The sequence below is a fragment of the Chenopodium album genome, chromosome 24 (genome assembly GCF_948465745.1).
Source record: "Chenopodium album chromosome 24, dcCheAlbu1.1, whole genome shotgun sequence".
NCBI lineage: Eukaryota > Viridiplantae > Streptophyta > Magnoliopsida > Caryophyllales > Amaranthaceae > Chenopodium > Chenopodium album.
The window spans coordinates 33,904,385-33,921,605 of NC_137857.1; the positions used below are offsets into that span (position 1 = coordinate 33,904,385).

Genomic DNA, 17,221 nt, shown 5'->3' on the forward strand with positions numbered 1-17,221 from the left:
TCAAAAGTTTGAATTTTTTTTTTATCATAATAATAGGCAACCAAATCAATAGATCTAAATTAGAATTATATTACTAACATACTAGTTTGAAATTGAACTCAGGAAAAAAAAAAATCGAGCAATAAAATTATACAAACATACAGTACATACTCTTGAAACTTTGGGTGAAGAAATTATATTCAGCATCGAGGTATGGTCTCACTATTGCTGATCGGTTTGGGTACTAACATGTGCTTTTGAAATGTGATGCAATCAAATGAGCGGGGCGAGCCGGGCTTGTATATAAAGTGTCCTACCTAGTTACTATCAACTAACCACGGTAAACCCACACTCCTCTAACAAAGCGGTTACTTGCAGTTACCACGGTAAATGCAAGTAACCGCCCATTCCTCCCATATATATACCACACAAAAAAAAAAAAAAAAAAAAAAAAAAAAAAAAAGCTTCATTTCAAGCAATTTCCTGAAATTCTCTCTCATCAAACCCAAAAACTCACATGAAATCACTTCAAATTTCTTCAAATTTAGTTCAAATTGCTTCAAAACTTCTAAAAATGTCAGACACTTGAGCTGAAATTTGTGAATCGCAACAAAATTCTAAAAAAGAAGAGTAAGAATTTGTTCATTTTAGTAGAATTATTTGAGTGTAAACCCTAGATTTTTTTATTTTTTATTTTATTTTTTTAAACGTTCTGGTAATCTAAAACAAAATCAACTATAATTACACTTATTTTTGTGCAAAATAGAGTAAAATCTGCTATATTGATTTGGTGTTTTTGTAGAAGCGAAACAGAGAAGAACACTTCGAAGCCTACGTCAGAGAAGAGTATTGCTGAAGAAATGTAAGTTTCATTTTCAAAGAAAATGTGCAATTGCTAGTTAAATAATGGATTTATTAGCAAAAACATTGACAAATTCGTTAAAAACAGAGATGATGATGATCAACTTAGTCAAACAAGAGTAGAAAAACTAAAAAAAAAAGCCACGAAGAAAAGTCACCAGTTGTAGATCCAGATCTTTTAAATGAAATAAAAAAGTCTTATGATACAGATACAAGGTAACATATTTTCATGTCCTGAAAATTATATGATCATTTTGTTTAATTAACTATATATGCCAACATAACAAATGCTCATTTATATGTATAGTAATGTTCATTTTGAAACATGTGTTTATATTACTTCATTTGAATATACATATATGTTTTTCTGCCTAAATATTAAATGTTCATTTATGTTAAACATAATGCACATATGATATTGATATTGATTATATGCATTTGATTTGTATGACTAAATGAAAAATGTTCATTCTATATTATAGTGATGTACTATTTAGAGTGAAACATTTGCTTCAATTTAGAGATGGAAAATTTAAACCATTAACTTTAATGAAGGTTAAAAATGAATTGGGTTGTAGTTATATATCAAAGATAAATATTGAACAACAAGTAAGTTTATATATATAAACATAATTACTTTTATATATAATCATTGTGCATTGTGTATATATATCAAAATTATTAAATAATTCTTAAAATTCTAGTGAAAAAAAAGGCACGTACATTATTTTGATCATAACTTTTAATCAACGAATGATAATGGAGTGATTCAAATTGCATTGGAAAGTATACTTCAAGAGCTTTCCAACGATATCCTACACACCTTAAACAAAGCTCTAGATCTCAAATTATGCCCTTTCTAAGATGAGTTACGCGTGCAGTAGCGAGACACAGACGTGCCTCATGCTGGCACGCCCATGTATGGACGAGTGAACTAATTAAGGCACATTCGTGCCTGGACGAATAAAGGAGTTTTATTTGCAGATTAGTTTCCTAATCATCTAAACTCCTAGCTTTATTATAAATACTTCTACTTAAGCTTATTATTTGATTACCCCCATTACTTATTAGTTTAGAATCCTAGTTTCCTCTCTAGTTTTATTTTATTAATTCGAGTATTATATTTTATTCTTCTCAGTCATTATACTCTCTCTCTCTCCCATAATATAATTCCTATTTTACTATTTTGGAGATCCAAAGACCAAAATGTTCTTCATGTTTCTCTTTCTGGATAGTATGTAAAGACCATTATACCTTAACTTTTGTAAATTTATTCATTGTATTTCCTAATTTACCCTTGAATTTTGTACATGCATACCTTGTACTTTTTCCATAATTGTATCTAAACATTTTTTTTTTCTTTTTATAAAAAAAATGATAAATACTTACTCTAGCAATTTATTGCTAGCTTCATGAATATCATGATAAACAAATGCAATACATGCACTACTGACTCAATTTGTACAAGCGCAGAAATTATTATATCGTACGTCTTTTTACACTTTATAGCATTAATAGCTTCATTCTTTATTACATATTCGTAGCAAATTGCATGGTAGATAACTAAGATAAAAAAATTAAATAAAATCACTTATAAATTAAATGAAGGAATGGAGAAATAGAGAGAATGGGCATTTTCTATTTATTTAATGAGCTTTCAAACATGGTATATATAGCGAAATAGCTCATTGTTTCATAGACAAACATTACACACTATCACTGAATTTGGTTTCTTATCATGCATTGAGACAGCTAGCTAGGACCATAATTCTTTGTTTCAATTCGATGCATGTCATCTAAATAAAATATCATTCCTTGTATTGTTTGTTTGGTTGTTCTACGGGTAATGATATATACTGTCCTAGTCTGATCCGTAGTTCTGCATTAATTGTTAAATGTGATTTTTAAGATTGGTACTAATTAACATAGAAATACATGGCAAACGAAGGTGTTGATTGGTGATATTGATTTTTAAATTAATTAACTCGTATCTCTACACTAAGGCCGAGTTGTAGACTTGTAGTAACAAAATACGGAGTACTAAGTATTTATGTTGAATCCCATTGTAGCCCATTTATGAGTGTCCCACATTAGAGAAAGAGGAGAGATGGTTTCACTTTATAAGGTAGAGGAGTACCTCCTACTATTGCCAATTGGTTTTAGTATGGAAGCTCCAAAGCCTTGTTTGTGGTCCAAACTCTCCTCCTCCTTGTTCGGGTTGCCCAGGCCCATTTCATATTGTTTCGAAATTTAACAATTTGATTTATACATATTTTAATATACTGTTATATTCTAAAAGTTTATTAATTATCAGCCAACATAAATAATTTTTAGAGAAGAAAAAAAAAATTGATGTAAGAATGCATGACAACTTAGAATGCATGACTAATAACTAGATCAATAAATTATGCTTAATATTTTTCCCTGTTATAAAATCGATCAATATAATTTTTTAGGTTCCAATGGCATTTTTTTAAGCCATAAAATTTCCTAATTAATAAAAACCCACAGAAACAGAAGTAGGAGAAGTGTAGCACCCGGTTTTTGAGCATGCAACCAAAAAATTGTGAAAATTCTCCTTAGTTATAAATTATAATGTCTCATTTAATGAGAACATTATTACCTATGAACTACTTACTCAAAACAGACATGCAAACAAGATTATTGGATGTAGGTTGTACTCCATATTTACTCCAATTATATTGTTAGAGAGTACAAGCTGAAGATTTTTTTTTTTTTACAAAAAAAAAATAAAATCTTGACCTTGGGAGAAAATTTAGTCTAGTGTAGCTTATAAAATAATCTTAACCTATCCTTCTTGTTAAATAGAAAATCCAAGTTTATCACCTTGATAAACATGTTTGTTTGTTTATTATCTATCACAACTTCACAAGGGTAAAAGTGTAAATTTTGTGATAAAAATGGATAAAATTGCTACTTAATTTATCCTAAAAACAACTACTGTTAGTAGTGGTTCATCCTAATACGCTACTACTTAATATATATACGAAATTTGTTTATTACGGAGATTAATTAGAACGACCTCTCCCATTAATAGATAGGGAAAAAAAATTAGTATCAAATATCAAGAGCATGAACCAAAATGAGAAAGACGTGCTAAAATGACCCTTTGCAAGAAATTAGATAAGAAAATGTCGTATTCCATTTAACCTTTCAAAAATGGTTTCGAGAATTTTCGGGCCATGGTAAATGTTAAACCCTATCTAGTTCGATCTTGATGAAGTTAACTAAGTAGAGATTATTACACTTTAACATTCAACAAATCACTTTTCGTTGTATTAATAAATTGTGATGGTTAGGAATCACAAACTTGAAGTCATTTCAAAATTTAGAATCAAACAAAAATAATTTAATCTGTTATATTTAAATACGGGTCTGGGCCGCACCCACAAACCAAGAGAGAGAGTCCACTTCACAAGTTCAAGAAGGTTCCATCCCAAAACCATAGTGGTATATTCTTCAACATTCCCCTTCACATGTAAGGTCCCTTTTTAAACTTTCGTTTCATGTGATTTTTCGGGCTAGAGTACTTCTTTACTCCCCCTCACATGGACCAACTCTTAGCCCAGTGAACTTAAGTCATTTAAGGTCCCATATCGTGGGCTTGGCTCTGATATCATGTTAAATACGGGTCTAGGCCGCACCCGAAAACAAAGAGAAAGAGTCCATTTCACAAGTCCAAGGAGGTTCCATCCCAAAACCATATGGCAATAGGAGGAGTAGCCCCTTAGCCTTATAAAGTGTTTAACTCTCTCTTTTTCAACCAATATGGGACAGTTACATGTAGTGACACTTGAGAGATTTATTCTTCAACAGTTACATACGGAGAAGTATATTATTATTGAATATATAGATCGATGGTATGTTAATCTCACACTTTTGAAAAAACAAACTAATCCCGAATGTTTAATAATTTTAATTTTATAAAGGAAGATTGACAATGGCATAGATAGTTAATTATAATAATTTTTACTACTCGTAATAATATAAATATAACACTGTGGTAATTAATCCACTCGCAAATTAGGCCATCCAATTAAATCTCATTACTTGTTCCTACTTTTACATTCAATCTTTGAAAATTAGTGCATGGTTAGTGACGTAGTTTACTGAATTGCTGTGTTCGGTGAATGTCATAAATTAGTACATGAAGTTATCCATGGTACACTGTGAAGTGTGAAGCATGGATGCTTGTACGGAGCAAAGAACTTTCTACTTCGTAATTTCGTACGATTAGTAAATTATAGGTTAGATATTTGCCTCTTATATTATTCACGTAGTAAAGTCTTGTGTAAAACGGTTTCATAATTATCATTGATTATTTTTTTTTGAATAAAATTATCATTGATTACTTGATTAATACTCCGTATGCTTTTTTTTTTTTTTTTTGACTAGGTAATATAATTTTTAATGTCCCATGATAAATTATTGAGTCCGTAAAAAAAAAAAAAAATTGTCGAATGCATCCAAAATAAAATTCTAGAACACATTATTAATGTACTGATATGCATGCAATTCAAACACTGCGTTTTGGATTTGCTTTGATAGAGTATGAAACATATTCTTTAAGTAAAACCAATTTAAGTAATTAATTGACAAATATTCCATGTACAGCCAATTAAAGTAATTAATTGACAAATATTTCATTTATTTTGTAATAACATGTACTCTTCTTTGTTTAATTATGATATATGCAATCCTAACCCCTAAGGCTTTAAGAGATGAATGCCGAAAGAAATCACACGTCTTGATGGTTAAGGCCGTGTTCTTTTCACCTTAAAAAAATAATATTAAGTAAAAATAATTTCAGTTCAGTAAAAATAAGTTCAGTTCTGCAAAATTAATTTCAGTTCAGTAAAAATAATTTCTGCTCAGTAAAAATAAGTTCAGTTCAGTAAAATTCAGTTTTCTTAAAGAAGAATTATAATAGAAAATCAGTAAAATAATTTAAGTTCAGTAAAAATAATTTAATTTCAATAAAAATAATTTCAGTTCAGTAAAATTAAGTTCAGTTCAGTAAAAATAAGTTTAGTTCAGTAAAAATAATTTCAGTTCAGCAAAATTAAGGTGAATCAAACAGGGCCTAAGTCTTATTAATGTGTGATTTCTTTCAGCATTCATGCAGATTCTTAAAGCATCTGCAAAAATGAAAATAAAAATAAGGATCTTGCTAACGAACGCCCCGGGACGTTGAATAAGCTAGTTAAAAGTAGAAAGATTAAATTAAAATTAACATTAATTACACCGATCGACGCGTGATTTTGTCATGCTTTTTCAAATTAATATCACTTTAGGTAAGATTTTAAATGCTTATCCAACGCCCCGAGAACGTTTGTTAGCAAGATCCTTTTTTTAATTTCTTATATGCAGCCCTTAAGAATATAGCGTATATCATTTTCATTGTTTTAAAGTAGGTAAAATTATTTGGTTACACCACTACACCAGTACATTAATTGCACTTCTTCCATCCATGCATATATGTGCAGAGGGAAGAGCAAGTAGTCCACACCCTCTTAAATGCATTTTCTAAGTTTCAAGCCCCATTTAAATCCTCGCTCTTTAGTTCTCTTTCCAATATTACTCATTCTCCCTCAATTTCACACCTTTCCAAGCCCTTTTTTTCCATATATTTCCAAGATATTTTTACTTCAAATTAAAACTCTCAATTATAATGGATGTTCATAGAATAAGTTCTAATTGTTCATTACAATTTAATTATCTTTGTAGAAAGTTTATTCATTTGTTGGAATGTATTCATATTAGAGAATTTGGGTTTCATCATTTTGCTTTCAATTTGTTGAAAAATGTTGCTTTGGCCATTGCCACCATCATATTTGCATTTGGTAAGTTTGTTTATTATTAATATTAATTCTCATTTTCTTACATATATATTTGTGTTTAAGATGTATTAAACTTCAACCTTTTACTAATTATATAGATATGTTCTTTATTTTATTAAACCCCACGGTGGTGACCCTTTGAACATACATCTTTGATGGGTACGTGTTATAAATTAGATGAATTGCATAGTCTCATAATTGCTCTTTCTTAATACTTAAGTTTAAGAAAACGCGCTTTTAAAGAACATTAGTAAATTCGAAATAGACTAATTTTGAAAATAGACTAATTTTGAAAATCCATTTTTTTTTATGTGACATGTACCTATACAAAAACAAAAATTATGATCATACAATTGTTAGGTTTTTTTCCCCTTTTTATAATTTTATGCTTGGAAATATTTTGGCAGGAGGGGTGATAATAGGAGGCATTGCAGGAGCCATAAAAGGGCAAACAACCGAGTCAGGGTTATGTAGAGGTGCCGCAATTGGGGTCATGTCAGGTGCCATTGTTGCCCTTGAGTTGCTTGATTCACTCCACAATGGTCATTTTCCGTTCAAGGTATGCATTACTAATTACACGGATAATCAGCTAGCTTAATTGGTAAAGCCTATTGTTCAATCATGATGTTGTTGACGTTATGAAAGAAGTGGGTTCACAAAAGAGTGGCATTTTCTATGACAAAATCCATAGTACATAGAAAAATTCATGTCCATATTATTTTCCAAGAGATGAGGTCCATATGATCGAGTCAATTTTGCTTTAATACAATGGACCATATAGTTGTGCATTGATTTTTATAGACCAATTAAACCCTACACATCATGTAACTATGTAAGCAACTTGTATATGTTCATCACAATATTTATATAGTACTTACCATGATTATATATTCTGACATGTAATCAGCATAAAGTTTGATAATGATTTACACACATAATTGATTAAGAAATTAGACATCATAAATTCAATTCTCTAGTATAATGAACTTGTAAAATAGGGGTTTTTTTTGGATTTACTTTTTTAACACAGAATAATGAGAAAGTAACTCATCTCAACAAGTTTCCCTTTTAATCCTCTCAAAATATCTTCTATCATTATAGTCTTATAGAGCGTACTAAAAATATCTCCTCATAGTGTTACTCAAAATGGTCACGTCTATTTGAGATATGAGATATGTACATCAACCATCCTTACGAGTGTAATATATAGATGCATCGAATTGGCGAATCTAGATCATAGATTTCAATTTAGTAAAGATAAAACTCATAAAAGCTGGACCCATCTATTTTTTTTAATATTTTTTTTTTACAATATATAGCTTTATCGTATAAACTTGAATTTATTCCTCTTACACAAAAATTATTAAATTACTTGCCCATAATAGGATGTGGGACTATCCTATGATATTTTTCTTGAATTTGATTGGGCCCCAAAAGTAGGTATAGTTTGGAGGATGAAAATTAAGGCAAGGCTTTACATATCAGAATAACCTTACCAAATTAAGCTACCATATTAAGGACTTTAAATTGCTGTATTTTTTTGTACAATTAATCACCTAATTTTATTTTGTTTTAAATCAATTTTGTTACAATCAGGGTGCTCTTTTTGGATGCATATTTAATGGCAAGGCCTTTAGGGAATTGGTCAGCCCTGCAGTTCTTAAGGCTTATCAGTGGCAAGTAAGTTTAATAATAATATAAAATGAAGAGTTCGAGTAACAAATATATAATCACTTCAATAATATAATTGTCACATCTATTTTTTAAGAACAAATATATACATAATGGTATAATATATAGTTATATACGATGAATCCATATGGATTCAATTTGGCTCGATCACTTATGAATTTACTTTAATCCAGACAAGTATGAACGAGGGATTTGGGAATGAAGAAGGATCGGATTTATATAACATCGTTGAAATTCGAGGGTTGTTCCCTGAGCAGATCAAGAAGCTCCCTGTGATCAATTTCCATAGCAATTCATCGAATTCTTCTCTTCCAATTTCACATAATGATGTTTGTTGCACCATTTGTTTACAGGTAATTATTGCTTTTCTTTATCATTATTAATGCAAAATACGTTATTAGTTACGAAGTACTTTCCGTTAATAAGTAGAGCTGACAATTTATGACACAGTACAACATCATGATCAATAATACGGCCTTAGTCACTCATTAAAATACAACGTGAATATGCTTAAACAAATACACTAGTCACTAAGAGACACTTCACTTTTGTTGGCATCATTGATTAACAATTTAGCACTACTCATCATGTAAAATATATGAAGTATAAATTATAGAAACATAGTCTTTTAAGACCTTGTGCAACTAAATAACTATTACGACATCAAAACATGAATACGACTTGTTTACTTGAATTGGTTATTTTGCTCAAAACAATGGTTTGCCAATTTGGAACGAAATTAAAGATTGTAATTTTTTTAATTTTTTTTTTTTTTTTTTTTTTTTTTTTTTTTTTTTTTTTTTTTTTTTTTTGTATTTCGCTTATTGTTGTCCTTGTTTTTTTTTTTTTTTTTTTTTTTCCCCCGAAATTAGGATCTTGAGGAAGGCGAAAGAGCAAGAAAGCTACCAAATTGTCAACATTTGTTTCATATGATGTGCATAGACGAATGGCTAGTACGAAGTACATCATGTCCTGTTTGTAGAAAAAATGTTGTTGATTCTACTCAAAATTCGGGGTGCAGAAATGTAGTACAAAGCTAACTAATTGTTTAAGGAATATGAAGATGTAAAAAAATTGGGATGATAGGGTACTTTGCTAATTGTGGAAATGAGTTGATGTGAAAAGTTTAACCACCAACAACCATCCTTCATTTTATTTATGCCTTATTTTCCTGAAATGCATATCAACTGTGAGAGCTTCAGAGGAATCTGTTAGATGTTGTATTGTTGTAACAAAAGAAAGAAAAATAAAAACGGTTATGATATATACGCTACAAACCTTTAGGTTAGCATATAGATATTAAATACATTTTCTTAATGGTATAAGTTTAAAAAAATTGGGACAAAATCATGCACTGATTGGTATTTTTAGTTTATTACTGCTTATTACTACATATTTTTTTTTTTATCTTTTTTTCTTTAATTAATCTTCTTACATACAACCCTCGAATTTAATTGTATCCTTTGTACCAAAAATACAAGAACAAAGCTCGAGTATAGTGGAATTAATAAGATAGTAAAGTGGTCATTGCCCTGACCTGCCCTCAAACCCCATTAGCCATTTAGCCTTGACCAAATCCAATATTCGCGACCCTCTGTTGAGTCCTGACCCGTCCCAACCCGCCAAATAACTAACCAGGCTTACGTATGTAAAAATTAAAAGTGAAGTAAAATTGGACGTGTTAGGGTTCTTTAGTTGGCCATTGAATCAATCCAAAACAAATTTAGTCATTTATGTGACAAATATGGGCTTCACAATAAGTTGATAGCCCATCAATATCAAATAGTCCACATAATGTTATACCAATTAGTATTATGTGCACCATGGTGCACCTAGAAATAGGTGCACCACGACTATACTTTTGAACATTTAGTAAAAAAAATTGAACATTTTACAAAAAATGAACATTTAGTAAAAAGAATATGAACACGTCACAAAAATTGAACATAAACATGCAATTTTTATGTTCATATTTTATCAAGAAATGTTCATTTTGTATACATTAAATGTTCAGTTTATATTACAAAACTATTGAATTGTTACGTGTCAGTTCAAAATTTGTCTGACTCGTAATAATTCAAAATTTGCGATTGTTCAGATTTTTTTACTAAATGTTCAAAATTTGTTATTGTTCATATTTTTTTACTAAAAGTTCAAAATTATAGGCGTGGTGCATTGCGATTGTTCAGAATTTTTTACTAAATGTTCAAAATTTGTGATGTTCAGATTTTTTAACTAAATGTTCAAAATTCTTGATTGTTCAGATTTCTTTTACAAAATGTTCAAAAGTATAGGCATGATGCATTGCAATTGTTCAGATTTCTTAACTAAATGTTCAAAATTTGCGATGTTCAGATGTTTTTATTACATGCTCGAAATTTGCAATTGTTCAAATTTTTTTACTAATTGTTCAAAAGTATAGGCGTGGTGCACCTATTATTAGGTGCACCATGGTGCATCTTAAAATTTGCCATGTTATACTGCTATACGACTATACCGTTCATGTAATGTCTTGTTTAATTCAATTGTATGTTTATTTTCTTTCCTTCTTATTGGGCTTAAAACTTTTTAATAAAAAGTAAAAATTAGACTGCGAAAAAGACTTCCCCTTTTTTTTTATAAACTGGTAAGGCAATCTAGTTACGCCGATTAGACTCTTAGAGATAAGGGATAATAAGGGAGTCCCAACCGTACCCTCAAATACGGTAACTAGTAAGAATAAATAAAACTCGTAACCTCGCAGTGATGAGGTGAAAGTATTCAGTATTGCCAATCATATGTTTGCCTTGCCTCAATGCATAAAAGAGATGTGGAAATCAATTATGATAATAAGAAAATCAATGTTCAATTACATATAATACTTTGTATAATGTATGATATGAAATCATTAGGAAACAAAATGATTGAAGTTTGTCTGATAAAACCTTTTACTGATAGTCTAGTCCCTAATCTACCTTGATTGTGGTCCTAGGAAAAAAATATTAGAATGAAAGGACAGAATCAAGTGGGTGTACTTAGTCCATCAAAAGAGGGATTATGGCATCACCCACTTTCAATGGCAACAAATTTTTACACTTTGATTGATTTTATATTTTAGCTTTGCCCTATTTACTCATTAGGAGATTCAGGATCATGGTCCAACTAGCCAACCACATATAGTACGACTTAGGGCCTGTTCACATTTATTGAACTAAGCTGAACTGAACTGAACTGATTGAAGCTGAACTAACTGAACTGAGCTGAAATGAATATTTTATGAGAGAGGGAAATTAAGAGCTGAACTGAACTGAACTGATTGGAGCTGAATTGAACTGAATTGAACTGAAATTAAGTAAATATGAACCGGCCCTTATACGTAGTATATGAATCACGAGATGCTCCGATCAAGTTGTTTAGGGTGTTTGATTGTTACTATACATAATTGAAAGATCGAGAGTTCAATTCTTATATGTCTTAAATGTGAACAAATTGAGAAGGCCCGGATCCACTCATCTAATGATTGTGAATCTCGGGCCTCTTCTTTGAAGCTTTTAAGATACTTCATCATCATCATCACTAAAACCTACGCGATCAATAATTAAGCTTAATTATAAGGTTCGAGTATACAAGATAACTAAGCCTATAGGACGACAATCCTAGGCATGTCTAATCAATATGGGGTGTATGAATAATTAATGAATATGAGACTCATTAGTGAAAAGAAAGAAATTGTGGTTTCTTGGGAGTTATGCCTACTATATCTAAGTGAAATTTTTATCATGGAGGCGGATGCACCATGCTCCGTGCATCCGGATTTCTTTAAAAAAGGTGGAATGAACATATAGTTTTTCAGTAAAGAACATATAGGTGTTTTGTAAAGAACATATCATTATTTAATAAAGAACATCACATATGGTTGTTTTGTAATGAACATATATTTGTTTTGTAAAGAACATATCACTATTTTGTAAAAAAAACATCCACTTTTTATGTTCTTTGTATATATTTAAAGAACATCCGTAATATTAATAAAGAACATGATATATAATGTAATGAATATTATTTGTATTCACAAAAAAAAAAAAAAAAAAAAAAATACAGAGTAGTATTTTTCCCTTCCAAAAAAAATATAGAGTAGTATTTTTTAAAGAACATCTAGCTTTTCAATCTTTAAATGAATTATTTGTTCCATATTTGAAGAATTTTAGTAATTATTTCCCAATCTCAATAGAAATTTATATATTTCTTCATTTTTAATTTCACTTGTTTGAATTTTTTAGAGAGAAGAATAAAAATTTTAGAGAGAGAATTAGAAAATTTATAGAGAAAAAGAAATTCTTGGCTGTGCATTTAGATCGAGTTTCGTGGTGCTTTTGATCATTGTTTGTTAATGGAGTGATTTTTCATGAAGGTGAATATGTGGATTTGTTAATCAAAGATTGAAGGTAATTTTGAATGAAGTCTTGTATTTATTTTTCTTTAATTGTGTTACTTTAGATTTGTATTAGAATATTTTGTGATCATAAAATTCATTGTTTATTTTTCTTTTTTAAATTTGATGAATCTGGATAAATGTTGAATTTGAGAATAATGTGACAAAGGTTGAAGATGATCTAATGTTCTTTATAAGATAGTGTTATGTTCATTTCTTTAATCTTTACAATTCTATAATATGTTCTTTTCACTTTAATTAAATGTTCTTTTCATTTTAGCTAACTGTTCTTTACATCTCTATACAATGTTCTTTCCGCTTTTTTTTGGGAACGGATGTACCATGCGCATGGTACATCCGCCTCCATGAACCACTAATTGATATCTAAGGGGTATAGAGTAACTTATTTAATGGGACTGTACATATTTATTGTGACGGTCATGCACATTTACATTTTTTTTTTAATCTCCAATCTCTTAACTCAAATTATTTCTCTTTGAAAATTAAGTAGACATGATGCATGTATGATAATTATAAAATTATACTTATCATATAACAACGACGTACTCTTAATCCATACTCTAGAAACAAGAAATAGTCCTAAACTAGCAATTGTTGTTTTTAAATAACGGTGATTTATCCCCTCAAAAAAACAAAAATAACGGTGATTTATTATATAACGTAACCTAATGATTAATGTCTAGTGTAGTATGTAGACTAATGATATCTTTTTCAATCCTTGTCCTGATTGACTAAATGCAATTTAAAATGTGATTAATAACACGGAAATCAATTTGGTTAAACCACTTAATCACTTATAAATTATAATACATGTACTTTGCTTTATATTTTATGGTAATGGTAGGAAGAATAACCCAAGTCAATAGTCACTACCTATAAGATTATTTTTGGTAATAACCTTATCAAGTGAGTCAAGCTTTATTTGGTATAATATATATGTCCTCGTTAGTCATATAAGGGATTAAGGGGTGTACACAATCAGGTATAGCAGGTTGTATATTAGATCGAAATTAATTCCTACCTAGTCGTTACAATTTGATCTTCGAACACCTTGAAATAAAATCCTAAAGTTGGGCTTTCGGATTGATGTAATTCGAGTTAAGAAAAAATTGGTACAAACAACAAACCAGTGACTTAATTCCCTGCGAAATAACTTTTGAAGTGAAGGTTCGTACGAGTATTTTTCACTATGAACATTGCAATTTTTAGTGAAAGATAAGTGTGAAAAACTTACTTACTGTATTTTTTTGGTGATAATATTTAACTTGAATATGTTGTATACTTGTATTCAACAACTACTTGTACTCAAGACATATGGAATTACAATTATTTTGCTTAAGTTTAATTTTATCGAAACTAGTTCACACAAGTCTAAACTTAAGCAGAACATGAAACACCGTACCGTCCAAGATGTGGATTAGAAATTTTCCGGTCTGGTCCTCGATAGTTGAAAATGGTTGATTTGGACCCTCAAGTCCAACTCCAACCGGTACCAATCCGTTTAACCTCATTGAGAAGGAATAATTTTGACGAATGGTGACAATTTTTAGGGCATCCAAGCACGTGGTAAATTTCCTTCCCTATCATTGAGTTTGATTAAAATTGCAATTAATGAATAAGAAAGCCTAAAGTCAATTTATAGCAATATGTTTCACGCGTAAAAAAACAAAAATTAAAGTTCATTGTTCCAATTGGGTGATATTGAGAGAAAGACATAAAGCTAGATACTAACTTTGAAAATTCCATACTCTCTCATAGTACTATCAATGTTGCAACAAGAAGTATGGAACTTAAGAAGCTTTTGTTTGTTCTTAGTAATAAAATTGAGTGATTGACAATATGACATGCAAATCGATAGGATGAGTAGTTTGTCCTAATTCGCACAAAGTGAAAAGAAAGACAATATTACCGAGTATGTGCTTGTATTTCTTTTATATGAGATACGGAGTATTGATCAATAGTCTATATTGATATTTTAATTTAAGTTTGCAAATTATGATTGCTAAATATAAGTTACTGTGACTTGAATAACACTCAACTCCATAATGTTGTTGATCGCAAAAGATATAGCTTGACTTGATAGGAATGGAAGATATGAAAACATAGTTAATTCTTGAAATGGTCTTTTTTTTTCTTAGTGTTCAGTTGTGTTTGGAGTGTGCTCCTCAAACAAATATCACAGCACCATTCACAATTTAAAATTTTTTCATGTCAAGTTCACAAGAATCACAACCATACTACTCTTTAAAAAAAAAAAAAATTATTAATATGGAGATTTTTTATTATAACTTACAAAATTAAGAAATTAACGAGGTTTATTATTCTTGGGAATGAACTAAAATAAAACATGTAAGTTACTCCTAGTAATGAAATTCTCTTTTATTTTATTATTATTTAAAAAAAAAAAAAAACCATTGTTTAGGCCTTTAGCTTAGAGTTTCATTGGGCTCAACATTGATTATTGTAAGGCTATTCGCCTATTCTATGCATGTCAACATCTGTTTATAATAATTTGACATGACATCTGAATAGAGGTTGAAATCTCAATGGCATCATACATTCAATCATACACTAATTTTCATGTGTAGGAACTAGTACTCCGTAGGATGCTAGCATAACAATAACCTTAACGGGTTGCTTTAAAAAAAAAAAAAAAAAAAAATTTATCTTGGTGTGATTGATTGGTAAGTGGTAAGCCGGTAACTACACAAATTTGCATATGTGATCTTCCTCATGATTGAGCTAAGCCCTAATCCCAATAATTGAACTATCATCTCTGATTTGTCCATTTAAAAGTTCAAAATGTACATAATGTGTCAATTAAGAATTAAGAGTAGCTCGTAATAAAGAACGAACAACTGAAAGTTGTACCGCCATACTATTGTTGCCAACACTTGTAGACCACCAACAACTATATATAACATGTGTAAGATTACATGCTTCAGCGCTGACCTTGTTTTGGATCAACTTTGTAGTTTAATTTCAAAAACAAAATTAATTATGTAATTTTTTCTTTCCACAAAAATGTAGATGGCATTTCAGCTTTGAGTATTTAATTTAATTACAGTCACACGTTAAAATCATAAAAGTTAGAAAACAAGTTCAAACTTACTTAATTAAATGAGTGAATTTGATCTTATGCAAAAGAATATATCCTTAAACCCCAATTCCAAGGACAAAATATGTCCTATGAAATTGCTTTGGTATGCCTTAAGAGTACAAGAAAGTGAAGTAGAACATGATGCTAAGCAACTATTACAAACAATAGTAGTCAAACTAGTATTCTATCATAAATCAAAGATTAGAGGAGTATCCCCTATTAATTTATATGTATAGTGGAGTAATTGATAATGTGAATACACAAGGACCATCTCAATTAATTTAATATCCAAATCACCAAAAGATAATTGCACCAAATAAAAATCATCAAAAGATAAAAAAATGTATAATGTTGTTTGGGGTCCTAGGGAGAATTATAATATGAAAAAATTGCAAATGACTAAAACCAACTTAAGTCATTTTCTTAAAAAAGGTTGAAAGAAGGAAAGAAAAGATCAAACTCCACCAAAAAATGTGTCATTTTTTTACAAGTACATAATAACATTATTTTTTTTTTTCCCCCCAGACCTTGTCAACTTGTGCAACCAAACGGTCCCTTATTTTCTCACTGTCTTTGATAAGTAACAAACATGACGTAACTATGAACCACCTCCATTCTCTTTGATGAACAGTTGCCAATTGGCTCTATTCTCTCTTGAGGTGGAACTTGAAGGCCCCCACAATTAAAAAAAAAAAAATTAAATTTAAAAAATAAAAAAAATTCTAAGAAAATTAAAAAATTGTTGTTGTCTATTTTTATCATTATTCCCCTTGTCTAGCTTTTGAAATGAAAATGCTTTTGTATTCATTTGGGTTTTTGTTTCTTCTACTATCTTTTAGACTAGTTTGATGTTGGAGCTTTTTGTATTTTGATTCTCTCTTGTTTCTTTTCTTTTATTTTATTTTATTTTATTTATTATTTTTTTTTCAATTCTTATGGTAGCCATGCTATAAAATTACTAGAAATGCTTGGTATTTGTCATGAGTTTATGACTTAAAAACTATTATAAAGTAATGCCGTGATTACAAAAAATAGACATTTTTATGGACATATTTTGTAAGAAATATATATGATCTGTTTTGACCCTCTTTATCACCTCTAATTCAAATATCGATAATAAACTTATGCTTCTGTTCTTGAATATTCTTTTTGTTTATTTTTTACTGGCTTTGAATATATTCTTCATTCAAATCAAAAGTTATCTCAAATGTTCTCTCTATCATATCAACTTGACCTTCATCATATAATTATTAGTAGGAAAATTATCTCTCTAACAAAACAAACTTAAGTTTCAAT

General features: G+C 29.7%; 1 protein-coding gene across 1 annotated transcript; it reads left to right on the forward strand.

The window, feature by feature from the left end:
* The first annotated feature begins 6,472 nt into the window (after window positions 1-6,472).
* On the forward strand, window positions 6,473-9,460 carry LOC145612485 (NEP1-interacting protein-like 1). Its single transcript, XM_081667847.1, has 5 exons — window positions 6,473-6,704; window positions 7,109-7,260; window positions 8,298-8,381; window positions 8,567-8,746; window positions 9,266-9,460. The coding sequence occupies exons 1-5, from the start codon at window positions 6,533-6,535 to the stop codon at window positions 9,431-9,433; spliced, it is 756 nt and encodes a 251-aa protein (XP_081523973.1). The 5' UTR covers window positions 6,473-6,532; the 3' UTR covers window positions 9,434-9,460.
* Window positions 9,461-17,221: the final 7,761 nt, after the last annotated feature.

What these genes read in the sequence shown, in the direction of transcription:
- LOC145612485 (XM_081667847.1), top strand. Translation starts at nt 6,533, where the DNA reads ATGGATGTTCATAGAATAAGTTCTAATTGTTCATTACAATTTAATTAT. An exon ending in CACCATCATATTTGCATTTG is followed by an intron (nt 6,705 to 7,108) that starts GTAAGTTTGTTT and finishes ATATTTTGGCAG; the next exon opens with GAGGGGTGATAATAGGAGGC. An exon ending in ATGGTCATTTTCCGTTCAAG is followed by an intron (nt 7,261 to 8,297) that starts GTATGCATTACT and finishes TGTTACAATCAG; the next exon opens with GGTGCTCTTTTTGGATGCAT.